The sequence below is a fragment of the Humulus lupulus genome, chromosome 8, assembly GCF_963169125.1.
Source record: "Humulus lupulus chromosome 8, drHumLupu1.1, whole genome shotgun sequence".
Taxonomy (NCBI): domain Eukaryota; kingdom Viridiplantae; phylum Streptophyta; class Magnoliopsida; order Rosales; family Cannabaceae; genus Humulus; species Humulus lupulus.
Window position 1 is genome coordinate 35,880,432 of NC_084800.1, and position 23,283 is coordinate 35,903,714.

At 30.6% G+C, this 23,283-nt stretch overlaps 1 protein-coding gene across 5 annotated transcripts; it reads left to right on the forward strand.

Moving 5' to 3' along the window:
• Positions 1-19,232: 19,232 nt before the first annotated feature.
• On the forward strand, positions 19,233-22,573 carry LOC133796780 (beta-glucuronosyltransferase GlcAT14A-like). Of its 5 annotated transcripts, none has more exons than XM_062234434.1 (6): positions 19,261-19,383; positions 19,715-19,765; positions 20,129-20,826; positions 20,936-21,011; positions 21,117-21,232; positions 21,849-22,573. In XM_062234434.1, exons 3-6 carry the CDS (start codon positions 20,256-20,258, stop codon positions 22,346-22,348), a joined length of 1,263 nt encoding a protein of 420 aa, XP_062090418.1. In that variant the 5' UTR covers positions 19,261-19,383; positions 19,715-19,765; positions 20,129-20,255; the 3' UTR covers positions 22,349-22,573. The 5 variants fall into 5 exon arrangements, with proteins under 5 accessions (XP_062090415.1, XP_062090418.1, XP_062090417.1 ...); XM_062234435.1 differs by lacking the exon at positions 19,261-19,383 and adding an exon at positions 19,405-19,520; XM_062234431.1 differs by lacking the exon at positions 19,715-19,765 and having other exon boundaries at positions 19,233-19,383.
• Positions 22,574-23,283: the final 710 nt, after the last annotated feature.

The following is a 23,283-nucleotide window of genomic DNA, read 5'->3' on the forward strand; positions in this document are numbered from 1 at the left end:
TGGGAAAAAAATAATTATGTTTTAAGAATAAAAATCTGCTGTCTCTATGTCCCACCAATTAAATATTGACACATCACTTAGTTTGACATGTTAACTAATAGATGTCTAAGATTAAAAACTATTGTTAACTTTTCCGTTACAAACCATTTGCCCTTTATCTTTTTCTTCTTTCATTTTTAATTATTTTTTAATGAAAAAATAGAGTTTGGTCTTGCAATGAATTCATATTGTAGACAAAAATAATATCATCCAAGCATTGGTTTAAACATATATTTTTATATTATTATTTTTTAATGAAGAAATATTGATATGGGAAGAGTACAAAGGAAGCTAAACTAAGTTACGTGAATGAAGTATATTTTATTAGCCATTGTTATTTTCCTTTTTTATGTTGTCTATTTATTTTTTGCTACCATATTTGCGCTTATTTTTTTTTCTTAATTTTGTAATTATTTATTTTTTTTAATCATTTTTATATATAAAGAAAAAACAAGGATAAATAAATTTTTTATCACCATGAAAATAGGTGGCGAAGTTAATATTCTACCTGTAAACTCTATTCTTTTCATAAAATACAAGAAAAAAACATAAGAAGATAGAAAAGGCAAATGGTTAATATAGAACAGAAAAATAAATAAAGTTTTTCTCTACAAATTTATTCATTGCTAGAACATGTATAGACTACAATCTCAGTTATTTCTTAAAGAAAATGTAAAAATAAGATGAAATGACATATATGGCTTTTATACGAGATCGGACTCTATTTTGTCATTAAAAAAATGCATAAAAATAAAAAAAAAGATGAAAGTGTATATACCAGACTAGACTACATAAATAAAAATGGAAGAAGAAGACGAAAGGGCAAATGCTTTGTAACGGAAAATTACAAATTCTTTTAGTGTTAGACCTCCGTTATTGATGTGTCAAACTAAATGATGTGTTAATATTTAATTAGTGGGGGTAGGGTTGAGACCCAGAGAAGGGGACAACAGATTTTTGTTTTAAATGGGTTTCAAAATATGATATTTTCTAATCAAAACAATATATTTATACTAATTCGACCAATATCTAAAAAGAACATTGAATATTTGCACTAATTTTTTTTAATATGACAATTGAACCAATAATTTAATTGTTAAATCACATATGTTAATATTTTGCCCAATTAAGAATAGAGCTTGAAACTTGAAAGCATATATAGTGTTGTAATGTCATTCCTTTATACCATTTTCAATGCAAGATATAATTTTTGTGTTAAATTTAGTATAAAAAATGAGTTAATGCTATATTCGGCTTAATATTTGTAATTGTGCTCCAATGTACATAAAATATAAATTAACACAAAAAAATTAATAATTTATTTAATATTTATTAAGAATATACAAAAATTAATTTTTTTATTATTTTTATTATCTAAATTATGAATTCCAATAAATTTTTCATTAAAAAAATAAATAAAAAATAATATATGATTGGTCATTAATTGTCAACTACTCAATTATAATAATAGTGACAATATGGTAAATAAAAAAATAGCATTTTTCTTTTTTGAGTGAAATTCATAGAATTTTATTGGGCAAACAGCCAAGATGAAGCAAAAACATCAAACATAAATAGTTTTAAGGCCACAGACATGAAGGCAAGCCAGGCCACCAAACTCTAAGAGAATCAAGAGATAATGCAAGTTTTGCTAAAGAATGAGTTGTAGAATTACTAGCTCTATTACAATGTCCAATGGAAATAGACGAGAAAGAGCTCCATGCTTGATAAATGTCTTGGAGAACAATGCTATATTCTGAATTATTAGCCTCCTTACGGGCATGCTTTGGCAAACACGAAGACAGTCTGTACTAATCTGAATACGAAGGAAGTCAAGGCGAATACAGAGAAGCATCCCTTGGAGGGCAGCAGCTGCTTCAGCGACATGAGGCGCTAATGATGTCGTCAATGGAGTTGCAGCAGAGCAACGAACAACCCCAAGCTATCAACCACCACCGCCCCCATACCCACCATCCCTTTATCACCATCTAAACCAGCATCTACATGAACACACATCTCTCCATCAGCCAAGGGAACCACTTGCGCAACAGTAGGATGCGTAGAGGACCCACCACCACCTTCCTCAGTTCGGGTTTGGTTTTGAGCCTCTTGATAACGCCACAGAAAATTCAGAGCCCAAGGACCCACCATACCGTCATCAAGAAGCTTATTATCATGAACAAATTGGTTACGAATTTACCAAATTCTCCAACACAACACCAAAAATTCCTCCACCTCTTTTTTTCTCAAGAATCTCCATACACCCAATAAGAACTTCATAGAAAGAGGAGGCACTTCCCAGCAGTTCCAAGCCTTTTACAAGCCATTCACCCCGAATATTCTTAAGGGAAGGGCACGTCCAAAGAGCATGAAGAGTGGTTTCATTATTTTGGCAACAAATAGGACACACGAGTGGAGAAGAGAGACCGTGTCTCATCAAATTAGCATGGGTAGGTAGAAAGTTCAGTGCCGCTTTCCAGACAAATTTTTTTACCTTAGGGGGTAGAGAGAGAGCCCACATAAATTTCCACCAAGGAGATTGACCTGAAGAAGATGAAGCTTGGCCTATACGCAACCGTTTCACTTCACTCCAATACCCACTTTTGACAGTATAGTATCCTGACTCCGTAAAATGCCAAATAAGACGATCTGGTCTCTCAAAGGGAGAAGTGGGGATGGAGAGCACCGCTTTAGCTTCCATTGGCTCAAACAATTCCTCAATGAGCGAAGCATTCCACCTTCCCATATCGTCCTTCAGATCACACACCCGAGTAAACTCTGGCCCCCCACGAAAAGAGTAAGCACGACCAACATGGTCCTTAGGAATCCACACACCCTTCGTGATACTAATGGTATCGCCCTGACCCATAAGCCACCTCGCTCCATTTTTCCATAAGTCCCTCCCCCAAAGCACACTCTTCCATAAGAAAGACGCTTTTTTAGAGGGTTCCACATCTACCACCGTAGTAGTAGGGTAGTAAAATCCTTTCAAAACTCTAGCAGCTAACGACTCCGGAAAATTATAGAGCCCAGCAGCTTGCTTAGCAAGGAGAGACTGATTAAAGAGGAACATATCATGAAATCCCATACCCCCATCAGATTTGTGCCAGCAAAGACGGGACCACGTACAACAATGCATTTTCCTCTTATCCGAGTCCCCACCCCACCAAAACCGAGCGCATAACTTGTGGATTTCATTAACAATACCAACAGGGAGCCTAAAGAGGCTCATAGCATAAGTGGGGATAGCTTGGACAACAGATTTCAACAACACCTCACGACCCCCTGAAGAAAAAAGTTTGGATTTCTAACCAAACTGTTTATTCCAAAATTTATCCTTAATAGACTGGAAGAGAGCACTTTTTCTTTTACCGGCAAAACAAGGCAAGCCCAAATACTTATCGTGACAAGGAACCAAAGGGACCCCCAGTATATAAGCCAAACCATCACGATCCTGAGTACTCATACGAGAACTAAAACACAGAGCGGACTTATTTAAGTTAACAAGTTGGCCTGAAGTGTGACGCCCCACGTCACTATGGCTGCTTTCTGGAATGATGACTGGCCCTACAAACCAAGACAAGTCTTTCCAGCGTGCTTTGTCCTCACTCGCACACTTCCTGGGAAAACTTCTCAGGAGGTCACCCATCCCTAGATTACTCCAGGCCAAACACGCTTAACCATGGAGTTCTCAAGTGATGGGCTACCGAAAAGAAGATGCACCTTCCTGATATAGGTAGTACCCATCAATCCATTTAAGCCTTCTTCAAATGTGTAGTCCCATACCTACACAGTCTTAGAATCATTACACTTGACCTTCCCCAGGCGGTGTGGGATTGCACAACTTACCCGGTCTTTCCCCTTACGGATCACGGGATTCTGACTGTCACATGAAGCATCTTCATAAAGCATAAGAATTTCCTTAAATCTAGTGCAACTCGCCACAGTAGCTTCCAAGAAGAAAAAGCTATCATCAGCAAAAAGGAGGTGAGAGACAATAGGACCGCGCCGACCACACTTAAGACCCGAAATAGTGTGTAAACGAAGCTCTTGTTTGATGATTGAGGAGAGTCCTTCAGCACAAATTAAGAAGAGAAAAGGTGAAAGTGGGTCACCTTGTCTCAACCCACGAGTAGGGAAAATATGACCAATAACATCCCTGTTAACATTAATCGCATAAGAAACAGTTGTAACACATCTCATAATCGAAGCAATCCACCCACTAGGGAAGCCCAACCGCATCATCATACCCTCCAAGAAAGCCCGATCCACCCTATCATAAGCCTTAGCCATATCAGCCTTAAAAGCAAGGTACCCCTGTTTACCTTTCTTATGCCGCTTGACTGCGTTGAGACATTCAAACCCAATCATATCATTGTCAGAAATAAGGCGTCCAGGGATAAACGCACTTTGCTCTTCAGATATTACATCATGTAACACTTCCCGCAATCTGTTGGTAATCATCTTAGCAATAATCTTATAAAGCACATTGCACAAGACAATGGGCCGAAAATCACTAATGCGAGTAGGGCTCTTAATTTTTGGAATCAAAGTGATAATAATCTCATTAATACTACTCACCGTACCAGTACCAGCAATGAATCCCAAGCAGGCCTTACAAACATCTTGCCCAACGGTACCCCAGAATTTTTGGTAGAAGCCAGCGCCCATACCATCCTTCCCGGGGCTTTTACTGGGATGCATTTGAAACAGAGCAATCCGAACATCAGCTTCGGTGAAAGGACGCAGAAGGGTTGCATGCAAATCATCAGAAATACGACTCGGGACAGAAGACAACACCATATCCATCACAACCGAGAAAGGTCTATGAGAAGTAAACAAGGTCCCAAAATAATCTTCAAAGACCGAGGCTATACCACTCGGCTCCTCCACCCAGTTCATATCACTATCCAAAATACCAGCAATTGCATTTTTCCGCTTCCTATGCGAGGCACTTTGGTGAAACAAAGAAGAATTTTTGTCCCCAAGCCTAAGCCAGGAATTTTTTGACCGTGAAGCCCAGTATTTCTCGTCTTTGTACACCAACACATCTAACTCTTTTTCAGTTTGAAGATAAGCCGACCAAGAAGAAGAATCTAAGGACAAATCCAAGTTATGCAATTCTTCCTTCTTTTTCTTAATAGCCCCTCTAGTCTTCTTATAAGTAGACACATTCCAATCCTTAAGCACACTAGTCACCTGACCGATTTTTTGTTGCACCCCGGCGATGGTACCAGTACTATTAGAGCCCCAATTGCTAGTCACAATATCACAACAATCTTTCTCATTGGCCCAAGCCATCTCAAAGTGAAAACGAGCCTTTACACGAGGGACCGTCCGTTTCTCATTAGCTTGAAGAATCCGAGTTAACAACGGTCGATGGTCCGACCCCCAAAGCTTAAGATGAGACACACAGGAGTTGGGAAATAAATCATACCAGTATTTATTACAAACCATGCAGTCCAACCGTTCTTGCGTAAACAAACCATCTTTATGACGATTGCACCAAGTATATCTTGCTCCTTCAAAACACATATCAGAAAGACCGGAGTAAGCTAGGGAATGTCGAAAGTTATCCATAAGAACTTGGGCCCGAGGAGGGCCACCGCTCTTCTCATGCCCATAAAGAATCTCATTCCAATCACCACCAGCCAACCACGAACCCGAAAAACCATCCGCTAACCTTTCAACCAACCGCCAAAACACTGGCCTTAAAGAGACATCGGGTTGGCCATAAAACCCAGTAAACCTCCACCAACGATTGCTGTGAGAGCCAACCATTACATCAATATGGATTTTTGAGTAACCTTTCAAAACCACATCAACATTAGAAGACCAAAATAAGCATAAGCCACTACTACGGCCCACCTTATCTACCACTAATTTCCCCACAAAACCAAGACGAACACGCATGAATTCAAGAACCGAATGGGTGACGAGGGTTTCAGAAAGAAAGACAACATCAGGTAAGAATTCTTTCACGTAGGAATGCAAAATTTGGAACGTCCGATCATTCCCCAAACCTTGAACGTTCCAACATAAACAATTCATAACGTTTGGTGGCCCTGTTCCACAGGGTCCACCGTTTTAAATAGAGAGTTGTCATTCCCAACCACATCTGGTAAAAGAGTAGACAACAAAGAACTTATCTCCACCTCATGTAAACATTCAGGAGTTGCCAATAGAGGGGCTGACAACTCCTTCGGACCCCGTTTATAAACCTTTTTTGGGCTTTTGGCTTTAATTCCAAGGGCACCTTTTTTTCCTGCAAAAGAAACTTTGAGCTTTTTATTTCGAGAAGACATAGTGGAGGACGAAGGATCCACCTTACCACTAGCAGAGATCAATCCAGTCGAACCACCAGCCTGTGTATCAGCTTTCACAAAGGAGATTGGAGGTCCCTGCATGGAATCAACGTGAACAGTGACCTCCTCAATATGAAGCACATGTCCTTCACGTGGATCTATAGTTATCACCCCATTAGAATCCATGAGCAATCCAACCTCCCCATTAACCACATTATTATCAATTCCCAAGGGTCCTACCACTCCCATATCAGATTTATTAAAAGCCTCATTCTCAATATTTGATACACGGTGAGAGTCAAGGTTCCCATAATCAGATAATACATTACTTGTATTAATGGGGTTACTCAAATCATGGGATTGGGTAACTATATTTGGAGGTTCCACATTATTTGCCCCATTACAAGGCAAGGATGCAGAGGGAATCTCCAAACTTTCCTTAGAAGGATTCAAATCTTTATTGAATATTTCCGAAACAGGGTGCCAGTTAATATTATCATTTATGGCCGAAGCTTTCCCTTTCCGTTGTCCTTTAGTCGACGGCAATATGACCGGCGTCGGGGCACAAGCAGACGTCAAAGCAACAGCCTTCAGACCACCCACTTTAGCCGTATCTATTCCAACAGTACCACCCAAACCAGTTGACGAACTCCCATGGTCCCGGTTACGAGCTTTTTTAGAAACAATTCCGGTAATCTTATCCGGGAAGGGGACACGAATCCACTCCCCATATTTCAACTGATCTTTCCCACCAACACCCTTAGGCTTTGACAGGCATTCATTCATAGGGTGACCAAGAATGCCACAGAAATAGCATAGTTCCGGTAATCTCTCGTACCGCAAAGGAAAAATAAGAATTGGTTTATCCGGCGCGAAACGGCAATCACACGAGGAAGGGGTCTTTTGATAGCCACACCAATCCGAACCCGCAAGAAAGGTCCAACACATTGCCCTCCCGGACCGCAAGTCACCTCCCGGACTTCCCCGACAGATTTACCAAGCTCGAAACCCCAAGCTTTCGACATACAAAAAACTGGAACCTTATGAATTTGGACCCAGAAAGGTGCCACCTCGAACTCCATCTGAGTCGGATCCGTATAATCATCCGGTTCCTTCAGAGCCAATAAGCAATTTTCAAAGATCCAGGGACCACCCTCCAAGACACTTTTACAGTCTGTAGCCAACTCAAACCGAAAAATGAACGTGTTCTTACCACGATTTTCCACTGTAAAAGTCCCAAGAATTTTCCAAAAGATCTTAACAGCATAAGTCAAATCATCACGATCAACCGACCTTGTGGTAATCACCCTGCCGATAATCGTTTTCGCAATAGAATTGGCTCCTTCATCAAGAAGCGTTTGATCCACTACATCACAGAATTCGTCCACCTCATCATCCTCAAGAACAAGAGAATTATAGAAGGCAGCTAGATCATTATCATTCATGGTTCCCAATCACAAGCGTATAACTAATCGGAACTAGATTATACAGAGGTGGCCGGAAAATAAAAGAGGGACTCCACCGTCGATTACTCTAGAGAGAAAGCGGGAAGTATATAGGTCAAAAATCAACTTATGACGGTGGAGCAAAAAAAAAAATAGTATTTATTGATATATAAAATTTGGCTTATGCTATATTTTATGTCAAATTTGGCATAATTTTTAGCATGCGCCAAATTTATCACACTATTTAGAACATAATTGGTATCATATTTTTTATAAGATATGTCGAATATAGTATTGCACCAATTTTTAGCAATCCAAAAGATACTTAACTTATCTTTATGTGAATATATATATATATATATATATATATATATATTTAAAGGTTGCCTACTAGAGTCCAAGACGATCTTACTTTCATTGCTTTTATTATTCGGATACGTGGAACTAAACTTGTCGTTGGGGACACAAAAGCAAAGACCAATAGTCACTACTAAACTTTTTCTTTTCTTCTTCTCACTTTCTTTCTAAGAAAATTAGGTTAGACTTCCTAACTTTTTTCAGTTCGACTTTATTACATTAACATTTTTTCCCTTAATTTGTACTATCTAGTACAACTAATTGTTTCTATTGGTGTGATTAAAATAGTTTAAAAAATTAAACTTTTAATGGCAAGTCACCATTTAACTACCTCACAAAAAATAAAAAATAAATCTTTGACATGCCTTTTCATTTCTTTCTTAATCTACAACTTAGAAATCGTTGCATACGTTTGATTTGTTAGAATAAAGTTTAAAATATAATAAGAATAGATTATTTTATTATTTTGATCAATTTAGAAATTAATCTTGAAGTATTGTATTGACAAAAAAATATTAGCTTTTTCTCAAGTATTTTTTACATTTGGATAGACAATTATTTTAGTAATTTGAAATGAGTTTTGAAGATATTCTTTCGGTTAGAATCAACTACTCCTACAAAACAAAAGAGCTTTCCTTCAAAATTAGTTTCTCTTTGTTGTGTAGCGCTTGCTCCATTATGTTCAAATAAACTTGAGATGTAGATTTTTTTTTAAAATAAAAATAGTGAATTGGTATGTATGAAGATTAATCTTCTTATTGTATTTATCTATATTTTAGTCTATTTTTTGTTCCTTTAAATAATTTATTTTTGGCTTGTTCGCTCTTATTATAATAGAAAGTAAAAAGGACCACGTAATTATACATTTTTTGTGAAAGTTCAAGAGTCTTTAATGTTTGATATTTTGACAAATATAATAGAGAAAGACTTGAGGTTCTATTATCCTTATTTTGGTATTATTCTACTATTGAATTGGATTTGGCTCTTCTTTTTTTTTTAATAAAAGATTTGGTCAAAACCAAATGGAAAAAAGCTCAAGAGGAGAAAAAAGTATCAAGGGAATATTATTGATGATAGGCATGAACCCAAATATGAAAGTCAATACAATGAGGGTGATCAAGCTACTATAATATATGATCATCATTTGACAAAGCTAGTTTAGCTAGAGAATGAGCAACACTATCAGCAGCTCTACCGCAATAATTAAAAAAAATGTCAATAAACTCATCACACTTGATAAATGAAACGAAGAAAACAAAGTAGAAAAGAAAAGAGAATTTAATTCTTTGAAAATGAAAATGAGACTTACAGAGCCACTACATTGAAAGCAGTATATGAAATGTTTGTACAAATACTTAACAAACCAAGAATCTAACTACTAAGGGGTCGTTTGGTATGCAGGAATCTGGACACGGGAATGAGAATCTGAACACTTTCCCATGTTTGGTACTGGGTTTGAGTTTTTCTAACCTGGGAATCTGTACTCCAGAGGTTTTAAATTTTCCTGATTCTAGGATCAAGTGAAGTCCATCTGACAAGTGGTTTTCAAATACCCAAAAATGTGAAACACTTCAAAATTATTAATTTTTTAGAAAAAAAAATCTTAAACCAATAATTTTTTAGTAAATGACTTATTTTATTTTTGAATCTTATAATATAAAAACAAATATACATATATCAAACTATAAAATGATAAATAATATTTGTTTATTTAAAGAAATTGATTTGTAAAGCCTTTATATCATTACTTTAGTTTAAAATAACAAATGAAATATTATTAAAAATAAAATAAGGGTATTTTTGTAATTTTCAAAATTATACTTGATTCTAGTATTCAATAGATGTATTTTTTAATTCTGTTAAAAAATATTTCATGAGTAAAATTGTTTATAAATTATTTTGATGAAATATATTATTATTTTAATTTTATGAAAATATGAAAACTTAATAGATTCCTATGCACAACCAAACACAGAAAATGATATTCCTAGGAATCACAGATAAAATTACGGTGCACAACCAAACACAATGATGTAAGTTTCCAGTCTATTAGATTACCCTTTTTCAACTTTCCCAGTAATATGAAAACTGTGAACTCCTCATACCAAACAGCTGTGATACAACAAATATTACAACTCAGTTAACCAAAGTTTTAACAGATAACAAACTAACTAATCACATGTATCACTATTATTTGCAATATACTCAATAATCACAAATAACAATGATATTTCCAATGATGAACCAAGGTAAGAATTGTCTTTGCGGTTTTGTTGGTGATAATTTTAACCACTTGGAGACAATCTGATTCCATGATAAGATGTGTATAATTCAAGGTCTTACATAGTTGGAGGCTCTTCAAGATGGCTAAGGCCTCATGAGGGAAAGTGGCAAGGTAAAGCCAGATAGCATACACGATCGAGTTGTTGTGTTGTGATCCCTAGCTAAGTATCATATCGAGACCTACTCTTTTGGCTTCAGATAAGATTGCTGCATATGATCACTTTCAGCAAAAGATGGCTTTATCTTCTTTATTTGATGCATATCTTAAGTAAACAAAATATAAAGACACATGTCCATAATGTTATTTTGACTGATTGTCTAATGAATTTGTTAGAGCATGCATGTTCAAGGAAATCTTTAAATCCCACTTCTTAACTATTTTAGGGAGTACTTACAAAATAATTAAAAAAAAAAAGAGTCCAATTGAAGAGTGGCGAGCTCCACAATTTTTTTATTAACAATTAATATTTTTTTTTAAAACCACAATTTACTTTAATGACATTTTAATATCATTTTACAGCAACTTTTTTTACTCTCTTATTCTTTTTTTCTCAATTAACTAATTGTTCTCTAATATAACTTTTTAGTCATTCTACCCTTGAAATTGCTCTTATATGTTGGAAAAGTATTTATATATATATATATATAAAATAGTTAAAATTAAGTCTTGAATTTGCAAACACTACGATTCACTCCAAATCGTTTTATTCGGGAGAGTGATCATATACAAATCCAAAGACTATTGTAAAGGGTTCATATTATTGCTTTCTAATTTTAAGTTGTTTGGAAAATTGGCTTTTGAGAAGAAAGATCATAATAATTAAGTTTTGAGTTTTAATAAAACATTAATAATGAAGTCCTTACTCTTATTTTTTTTTTGAGAAAACGATGATAAAGCAAAATTTGTATTCTTATATATATAACCCGAAATCTATACAAATGGCAATGGATATAAAAATAAAAATAAAAATAAAAATCCAACAAAAAAGGAATAAAAAACAAAGCTTTCTTTCAATCTCACTCTCTAATGTTCTATTTGTTCAAGCTTTCTCATAATAATAATTAAAAATAAATAAAATGGTGACTTTTAACGGAACAATCATTTAGGGAAAAAAATTATAATAATTTGTTGCCACGAAATCTAAGATCGTAAAATTTTGCGAATATTATAATTTAATAAAAATCACGAAAACTATATCATTAAACATCAATAAAAAATTGAAGCATTCATACTAAAGTTATTAATATATAAATTCAAGGGATTTTTTCGTTAATAATTTAATGATATGGGGCTAATTGAAAATTTTAATATCTAACATTTTTTCAGGGACACGTTTCAAATTTGCCAACAATTCAGTGGTGTCCAAACCAAAATCCATAATGTATTTATAGTGATGGCAATATGTAAAGTTGTAATATTATATATGGTTAGGGTATATTTGGAAAGCTACCATATAATTAAAATTGGGTGTAATTCGAAATAATTACTCAATTTCATGTGTTTGTCTGATTAAGTAATTTGTGATAATTAAGTGGTAACAATTACATTTCCAATTCTCATAATCTCATGAAAATTGAGTTTAGTTACACTGTATAATTACTAAGTACTATCAGTTTTAAATAGTATTTATTATATAATATTATTTTAAGAGTAATTGCTAACTATTTTATCAAACATAATAATAAGAATTCCCAAATAATTATCTCTTGCCATCTAAATATTTTTATATTTTAAACTACAGTGTAATTACTAGCGTATATAATTACACGGTCTAGTATCTACATAGATACTTCCAATCACACCATGATATGTAGAAAGAAAAAAAAAAAACTTTCAATCCTAACTAGTGGCTAGAAAAATAATTCACTTTATCTAAACACCACTATATCTATGTGCAATCCATTTATTTTACAACGAAATCTTTATTAGAATCTAAAAGTAGCATTCTAAAAAGTAAAAACTATTTAAGCGGGTCCTATGTCAACATCTAAGACAAATACATCACCTAAAAGCATTATTTAGGAGGATGGTCGATTTTCCAAACTCACTAAATTTGTTTAGGTATATCAATTAATGTACTGTGTACATCAGTAGGGCAATTAAACTACATATGCTATATAGTTGAATGTTATTATTTTACATCTTAAGGTGTTCAACACCACATGAGGTGACACTCTATGTTTGGTTAGTGATACCACATAATACATATTAAATTCAAATTTGTGGGACCCGATATTGGATTGCACCAATAGCGTTATGTCACTTTCTTATGGTGTTGGATACCAAAAAAATCCCTTAGCATTTCTCTATATAGTTAGGATGCATATTATAATTTATATATTCAATGTCAATCCTAAAAAAATAAGTCATTTAAACATAATGTTAAAATTCATAAGGTTTCATTTAAATCCCAATGAATAATAATTGGAGTGGCTCATATTATTATAAATACATCATTAATTTATGGGTTTAATTTTTTTTGTCCATGTATTTTGTTTCATTGCCTATTTGGATCTTATGTTTTAACAAATTATTTTTTAGACCTTGTGTTTTATAAAATAATTCAAATAGACCCCTAAATCGAATTTTGATAAAAAAAAATTGAATAAAACAACAACAGAATTGTTAAGCAAAATGATTATTATGTTTTTGTTCTGAGTTATTAGTTTGATGAATTATTTGTAATTTTTGTTCCAACACAAGATCCAAATAAATAATAGGACAAAATACAGAGCTTAAAAATGTATAAACAATGTGTATCACTTAAGTCCCTTATGTTGAAAAACAATTTTCAAAATGCACGACGGAAAGCAATTCATGACCCAGCAAAAAGCGATTTATGATCCAATTAATTACAAAAAAATTTAACCAAGTCATAACTCACTTTCGACTGGGTATTTTGAAAATTATTTTTCAACAGAAAGGACATATGTGATACATATTTAGTAAGGTTGCGAACCTAAGTAATACAAAATTAAATTTAAGTGCGTAAGTGATACTTTTAAAAAAGAATAGAGACATCTACTGATATAAACTCAATTAAAAAGCATTCTCAAATAATTTCAAACATGCCCTAAATCAACATCTAGTCACAAAAATATCTCACCTAAAAACTTCTAGTTATTAGAATATGGTTAATCAGATATACCATATTTATATATTTAAAATCCAAGTGTCAAAGTTGGACAATCACTCTATATCTATGCCCTATGGCTCCCTGGACAGGGGCATTAGCATTTGATGGACATGTACACCAGATACATTTTAATAGCTCGATTTACTGTCCATTCAAAAATATAAGACGTTAATTGATTTGCTCCCAACTTCAATTGAATAATTTCTTCAAGATCCGAATTCAAGTTTATTATAACAGCACCATGAAAACCACCATACCAAGAAGTAAAAAAAAATGAACCAGCCACTCATATTTAGAAATAATTTACAAATTTTGAAATATTACATAGATGGGATGTACCACATATTTGTTGGTGGTTAGTTCTGGGAAATATTATAATTTCAAAACTAAATTGAAAATAATATCTTATTATTTCTTTTACAATTATTTATCTACGAGTAATCAACCAATCAAATAAACACAAATTATTATTTTCAAAAAAAAAATTCTCGTTCGATTTCTTTATATTTCATGCACGCGCGAATTTTCATATCTAAATAAAATTATAATGGGAACAAACATAAAAATTCTGATAAAAAAATAAAAGATTACACATTTGAAGAAAAAAAAAACTTTTCTTTTTAATTTTAAGATTTTGTGTTAGAATAATAAAACCTAATATTTTAGGATGGAATAATTGACTACAAAACTTCTTTATTTTTACACCTAACCTTAATTTTTATTTTGTAACAAACTATAAAGATAAAATGGTTTTACCACCAATTACTTTTTCTCGGATGTGCGGGTTTACATGAATAAAGATTTGATTTATTTTGAACTTTTATTTTGACTTTAAATAGTGAAAAATTAATGTTTTTTTTTTTGTTTGAAATGGGGAAAAAATAATGAATTTAAAGTTCATAAATGATGTTTTGTTTCTTTAGTTGTGATTGATATATTTAATGTGAAGTATGTGCAATCAATTCAGTATGATCACAGTAACCAAAACAAATTAATGAAAATGGGAATCATATATTAACAACAAAATAAAATCACTAACTTATAGGTTGACTTGATGAAATATATGATGTTACATGCACCTCCACTCTCTCAGCATGACTACATTTATGATGCCCATATCTAAATATATAAATATATATATATATATTTAAAAAAAAATCTAGAACGTAATTGATTGCGTCATTAGCCAAATTAGAAATATAAATATTTTCAATTCAGTATATGTGCTCTTATCAATTGCTCTAAAAAATGTTTCAAGAAAAGAGCAATGATAGATAAATGATGGAACTAATATTATAATCTGATTAACATTAACATGTCAAATTAACTTAATTGCTTATAAAATTGACTTGGGAAACAAACTGAAATACTTAATATATTAAGGGCAATAAAGAGCCAAAAAGAATGTTAAGATAGATTAATGTAAGGTTTTTGGAATGTGTGTGCTACTGCTTGTGTTTGTGACTCAACCCACTAAGCATATGCATGGTTGATTTGGTGCTTGGATTGTGTTGTGTTTAAACCCACCCAGTGCTTTGTGGGTGGGGCCTATTAATTGATGTAACATACATAATATTTTAAGTTAATGCATTTGGAGATTTATTTTTGGAAAAAGAAAAAAATAATTTTAAATGTTTCTCTTTGTTTGGTAGAGATTTATTAACAATCTAAATCTCAAAATATTACATTGTTTGTTACAAATTTTATTTTTTTTAATCCTGAAAAATAAATATCATAAGATTCCCTTATATATTTTTAGAAAATATTTATAGTTATTAGGATGTATAACCATTTTCATTCAATTCAAATAGTATTTCTATTATTTCAAACCTAACATTGCGGAGATGAACAGAAAAGTATTTTCTTCTTGATGATATTTATTTGAAGAGAATAATTATTTAGGGATGAAAAGTCACATACATGCACGTACATACTAATAAGAGAAGAAATAACAATAAAATTAAATTTAAAGGAAATTTCATGCGTTATTCTCATAAATTGAAACGACATTATTAAGATATCATTATCTCCAACTAATAATACACATCTTTTTTTTAGTAACTTTTTATCTACTTAACTAAACTATTTTATTGCACTTTACTACTTGAATTTTGCAAATTTTGTTACTTAGCTCCTAGCATTTTTTTTTTTTTGAAAATGAACTCCTTGCACATTGCACAATATAATCTTGACACTTTACCTCTCATATAGAAAACCAAACACAAATACATTTTTACTTCAATTTATATATATATATATATCAAATTATGTGATAACATATTTCTTTACTTCAAAGTTTTGATAAATTACTCTCCAAAAAATTTAGTTTTGATGAATTAACTTTATATTTCGGATGACAAATGTTATTATTATTAGAGTAATTTGTGAAAATTGCTTATTTTTTAGTCATTTTGCACTCTGATCTGGTTTCGATATTTTTTTGCAAAATAACATTTGTCTAAAATTTCGACGAGCTGTTTAAAAATTTCGACCAGTTGTCTAAAAATTTCAATCAGTTGTCTGGAGTGTCGGATGCTATTTTACAAAAAATTATCAAAACTAGACCAGAGTGCAAAGTGACTTAAAAAAATAAGCAATTTTACGAAAAGACATTTATTATTATGTATGAATTATCCTTCCTAAAAAAAATCTATGAGTTATCCAAGTAATAAATTCCAAAAACAATTTAAAGATAATTAAAAAAATTCAAATAAATATATCTCTATATATCTATATTTACATATGTATCTCTTCTCTCTTCTATATATAAAGTGGGTAGATAACAGAATTTCTTAGTTTTAATGATTTTTTTATTAACTTTAACGGAATATATATCTTCAAAAGTTATTAAAAATAGATATTTATTAATTATATTTATATAAATTTAAATGTTATAAAATATCATTGTTATTATAATATTTAATACAAGACTATATATTTAATAATTATATTAATATAAATTCAAATATTATAAAATATCATTATTATAGTAATATATAATACATAATCTTAATTTTTATTAAAAAATTATCATTTATATTTATAAATAAAATATATTGTTTTTATTACTTAATGTAACTTAACTAAATATATATTCATATTAAATAACAAAAAAATATTATAAATACATTATATATAGGTGTCGTGTGTGTACAAATAGTATGGATATGTAACTACATAAGAAATTATAATAACATTTATTTTATATCAAGAATAAACAAGTTTTTTCTCCAATCATAAATGTATAATTTGAATAATATCATGAATGTTTTATACATTAAATAGTGTAGTTTATGATCTAAAATGTTATCATATTTTTTTATAAAAAAAAAACATAAACAATATTTAGGTTTAATTTTTCTTTTAATATGTTTATGTCATTATTTTATATATATATATATATAATATTGTTTATTTATATAAAATTTAATAAATATATTTAATATTTTTTTAACTAAAACTAAAGAAATGTGTAATGCATGTTTGCTTGCATATAGTATATATATCTTCTATATAAAAAGTATGTAGATAACAAAAATTATTGATTAATGGTTTGTTTTGTTACATTTAACGAAATATTCTAAATATTTAACAGAATACACATTTAAAACTAATTAAAAATATATGTTTATTAATTATATCAATATAAATTTAAATATTATAAAATATTATTATTATAATAATATTTAATATAAGACTATATATAATAATTATATAAATTCAATTTCAAAGGTTATAAAATATCATTACTATAATAATATATAATACATGACTAAATATTTAATAATTATATTAATATAAATTTAAAGGTCATAAAATATAATTATAATAATATATAATCCTATTTTTTTACTAATTATATTAGTATGAATTCAAATATTATAAAATATTATTATAATAATATTTAATACAAGACTAGATATTTAATATTATAAAATATCATTATAATAATATATAATACATAATCTTAATTTTTATTAAAAAAATGAGAAATTGGTGAAAATTAATTTTTTTTTAAGTAATTTTACACTCTAGTATGCTTTTGATAATTCTTTGCAAAATGACATCTGTCTAAAATTCGACCAGTTGTCTAAACTTTCGACCAGCTGTCTAAACTTTTCGACCGACTGTTTGAATTTTTCGACCACCAGTCTAAATTTTCTACTAGCTGTATAAATTATGAGAGACCATTTTGCAAATAATTATTAAAACTAGACTAGAGTGCAACATGACTTTAAAAAATGGGTCATTTTTCCAAAGAACCCTAAAAAATTCAAATGTTATATAATATCATTATTATAATAATATATAATACTAGATATTTAATAATTAACAAATTAAAAATATATATTTATTAATTATATTAATATAAATTTAAATATTATAAAATGTAATTATTATAACTAGATATTTATTAATTATATTAATATAAATTCAAATATTATAAAATATCATTATTATAATAATATTTATTACTAAACTATATATTTATTAATTATATTAATATAAATTTAAATGTTATAAAATATCATTATTACAATAATATATAATACAAAATAAATAATTTACATCTCTTCTATATAATAAGTGTGTAGATAACGAAAATTATTGGTTTTAATCGTTTTTTATTTTTTTAATGTTAACTTTAACGGAATATTCTTATATTTCACATAATATTTTTATATTTAACGGTAGTTTGTAAACACTTAAACTTAAATAAAATAAAATGAATAATTAAAAATATTAAAATATGATATTTTTTAGATATTTTACAATAATAATTATTTAAAAATAATAAATATTTAAATAAATTAAAATATGATATTTTTGAAATATTTTACAATAATAATTATTTCAAAATAATAAATAATTAAACAAATTTAAATATGATATTTTTGAGATATTTTACAATAATAATTATTTAAAAATAATAAAATCATACGTTTTATAACTTAAATAAAATTTAATTAAACTTAAACTCACTTATTAGAATAATATCATATCAAACATATAATATAATCTACTGTGAATTAGCAACAAATTTTTTTTTTTTAAAAACTAGCAAGAAACTTAAATTTAAAATACACGTATAATATTTAATATTACATTAAACATATAATATATAATATCTTGTTGTTACTCTCAAATTCAAAAACTAGAACAAACATAAACTTAAACAAAAATAAATAAATTATTTAATTAAAATAGGATATTTATATGACATTAATATAAATTTAATAAAAATAATTAATAAATTCTATAAATAAAACTAAGCAAACATGCATATTGCACGTTGCTTGTATGTAGTATAATATGAATGTGTAACTAAATAAGAAATTAGAATAACATTTATCTTCTATCAAAAATAAAAATAAAAATTTCTATAATAATTAAGATGTGATTTAATAATATAATAAATGTTTTGTATGTTAAAAATAATATTGTGATCGTATTATTAAAAAAAAACTCATAAATAATATTTTGATTTAACTTCTTTTAATAAGTTTATGTCACTTTTTTATATATAATATTATTTATTTATTTATTAAAATTTATATAACAATTATAAAAGTTTAATAAAAATAATTAGTAATTTTTTTAAATAAACCAAACAAAACACTCATATAAAAAAATGAAAATAAAAAGTATGAACAATTTTGAAAGAAAAAAAAAACCAGACATAACAGAAGGCAGACGCTTGAAAAGGCTATAAATGAGAGAGAAAGAGAATCCTTAAACAAACTGATACGGATACCCACTTCCCTCTCCCTCACACACACGTCTTCTCTCTCTCTACCCGAACGGCTGAATTTACAGGTGTCCTTCTCTTCTCTCATCACAATACCCGCCTCTGTTTTCCTCTGTTTCTTTTCTGTCTCATCAAAACTTAGTCTTCACCTTTTTCATTTTCATACTTTTTTCTGTTCATACTGCCCTGGCTTCCGAATTTTCTGGTGATTATTTACAGAGCTTAATATTTAGCTATTTTCATCATTTTATGGCTTTTTGTAATCTATGTTTGGAATTTCTGATCTGGGTTTTTTTTATCTGTCATCTTTATGTTAATTAGTGACCCTTTCAATAGTTCAGATGATTGCTTTGTTTGGATTCGACTATTTAATATTTTTTTTCTTTATTTTATTTGCAGCCATTATCTGGGTTAAAACCCAAAAATCCTAATCAGGAATATTGTTGGATGGTTGAAATTCCTCTCATCATCACTATGTCTATATGTTTTTGCTTTTCTTTTATCAATAATTTGTTTATTATAAAATATCGTTAGCAATGTATTAGATGTTTATATATATATGTATATTTTATTTTCTATATTTGTTTGATTCCTCTATTCTTCATGGTCGATTTCCTGATGCGGTCTTACTTTTCTGTACGATTATTATTATAATATAAAATTTTGTCTTGTTCTTCCTTTAATGTCACGCAAGCTACAAATTCTATGTTTACTCCGAATTAATATAATATGTCCTGAATTAACAATGCTTCTTATTTAATCATTTTGTGTTAAAAAAGTCTAATTTTGTCCTCCTCTGTGATATTTTTGAAGGGTTCTCAATTTTCTCAATCTGAATATCATCATCTGTTGGAGAAGTAAGTTTCGTCAGAGATTTTAGGAAAAACTTTGTTATGCAAGTAAAGAATAGTATAATCAGAGCCCATGATAAGGCTTGAAAATGGGGTCCTTGCACATGGAAAAGAAGTGGTTATTTCCTCTAGCTATAAGTTCTGTGGTAGCCATAGTACTCTTGGCCACTACCTTGAACATGGGTCTTGTCTCTACCTTACCTTCAATCAATACCATTCTTTCAATCTTCCCATCTCGATTAACCTCAAATGAAACAAGTCCGGTGTTTGCCGAGTCAAAGCTTACCCAATATCCTCCCCCTCCTGCTATTGTAACTCCAAAATTTGCCTATCTGATTTCTGGCTCCAAAGGTGATTTAGAAAAGCTTTGGAGAACTCTTAAGGCTAGTTACCATCCTTTGAACCAATATGTTCTTCATTTGGACCTTGAGGCGCCGGCCGAGGAGAGGCTTCAGCTTGCTTCAAGGGTCGAGAATGAGACTCTTTTTGCTGAAATTGGTAATGTTCATGTCGTTACCAAAGCAAATATGGTAACTTATAGAGGACCTACTATGGTAGCTAATACACTTCATGCCTGTGCTATTCTTCTCAAGAGGAGTAAGGATTGGGATTGGTTTATCAATCTTAGTGCTTCGGATTATCCCCTAGTGACTCAAGATGGTTAGTCTCCTACACCTGGACTAGTATATCTTTGCTAATCACTTAGTGGGACATGTTAATGTTGTGGGATTTTTGTGCTAAAAAAAGCCTGCTTGTTTTGAATATGCAGACCTTCTTTCCACTTTTTCATATTTGGATCGAAATCTGAATTTCATTGAGCATACAAGCCAGCTTGGTTGGAAGGAGTAAGCACTCTCTTTTAGTACTAATATCTGATACAAAAAACAAACTCTTAGCAAGAAGTTCTGTCTTGTGGTGGAACTTTTTATGATTGTATCTGAATTCTGCAGGGATAAACGAGCAATGCCATTGATTATAGATCCCGGTCTCTATTTGTCAACCAAAAAAGATATATTTTGGGTCGCACCAAGGCGGACATTGCCATCGGCATTTAAACTATTTACTGGTAAATACATGATAAACTCCTATATCCGTCTTTGTTGCTTGCTTTGATTTTGCATTTATGTGATAGAATGCAAAACCTTTCTGTTTTCTATGCTTAATGTTATGGACAAGCTAAAGATCAAGGATTCAATTTCATATAAAATTAGATATGTTGAAGTTGAAAATTACAAAAACGAATGGCCCTGGAAGATTGATATGTATGCGTTAAATGATTCCAGCAATCAGCTAAATAGTACTGCATCCACCTGTTCTCTCTTCTTTCCATTGATGCTGCTTTGTTAACCCAATAGTTTTCATCTGTTCTCGTTACAATACCAACTCTCCAACTAACACTTCTATTTGCAACATTGGTCTCTTTTTAAAGGAATTGTCTCTCAACTTATGACTTATTCCGAACTTCTTCACAAAGTTGGATTACATTAGAATTTGACATAAACCCTTTACAAATAATCAATTATTATAAGCTTCATCATTAATGAAAGTCTTTAGTTAAAAGTACACAATAACATACCCCATGAAAATAATTTACATACATTCTTCTAGTTACTTGTTTGTTTTGTAAGTTTTTCCAATCATTATCTGTTTGAGTCATTCATTGACATTTAGCTGTATTGCAGGGTCAGCATGGATGGTCCTATCGCGTTCGTTCGTGGAGTACTGTATTTGGGGTTGGGACAATCTACCAAGGACTCTTCTTATGTACTACACAAACTTTGTTTCTTCTCCAGAAGGCTATTTTCAGACTGTTATATGCAATGAGCCAGAGTATGCTAAGACTGCAGTTAACCATGACTTGCACTACATTGCTTGGGATATGCCTCCCAAGCAACATCCCCACACTCTCACAATCAATGACACCACCAAGATGATTACTAGCAACGCCGCTTTTGCTCGAAAATTCAAACAAGATGATACTGCACTTGATAAGATTGATAAGGATTTGCTTGGTCGGAAGAAAGAAGGCTTCACTCCTGGCGGTTGGTGTGCCGGTAGTCCTAAATGCTCTAAGGTTGGTAACCCAAATAAGCTGAAACCAGGCCCTGGAGCTCAGAGACTTCACCAACTTGTAGCTAAGCTAGTTGTGGCAGCTAAGTATGGTCAGAATCAATGTACATAGACTTCATTAAAGATTCTTACTTGAAGATGGAAAAAAATAATGAGAGAGGAAAGAAGAGCAAAATGGTTTTTGAGAATTTTTTTTTTTTTTTTTTAATATTAGTTATATTTTAGTATCAGAAATTAACATTATTCTGAACAAAATTATGATTTTCACGATTTTTTATTCTTTTGGTAGATTTTGTCTTTAGTTCTTTGGTAAATGAGTATAATATTTTAGTGGTAACTTCACTTTGTTAGATTCTTATATTAATGGCAGAATTATATATTTTAAAATGTAAACAATTAAATTCTAATTGAATGATTAATTTGATTGTGGAATGTCCTCGATAAATACCATGACTTATATATATTAGATAAAAAAAAAAATTGCTATGTTGATATTTTTTTAGTTTCTTAGCTTAACATAGGTGTCTTATATTTACAATTACTATTGGTATCGATCACCATCAATTATAATATATTTTATTTAAGCAAAGTGATATTTAATGATTATGCAAAGACAAGTCCCTTGGCTTATATATTATAACAGTACACAGGGCAATGCCGTCCTCGCCACATAATGACAAGAATTTATTCAAATTCTAAAACTCAGCTGAATTTATCTAAAGACTTGATTGAAGTACCTCAAAACAAATAAGAACTCATATTAACGGTGTGATCGCGTGGTATCTATTGAGTCTAGTTTTGTGTTGTGTTTAGGTTATTTTTTAGGTAGCTTTAATTAATATTTTTAGTTGTTTAGTGTAGTTTTATGCTTGGTTTTTGCATGTTTTCAGGTTTTAGCTTATAAATAAAAGAAAAGAATAATTGGAGCAAATTGGCAGAAAAATAATAAAAAATTGGCTTTTTGCGTTGATTTCGTGAAACGATGAATTCTCAAGTAATTTGATGGCTTCGGTGAATTTTCGGGACCAAAAGTACAAAAGTTGAAGA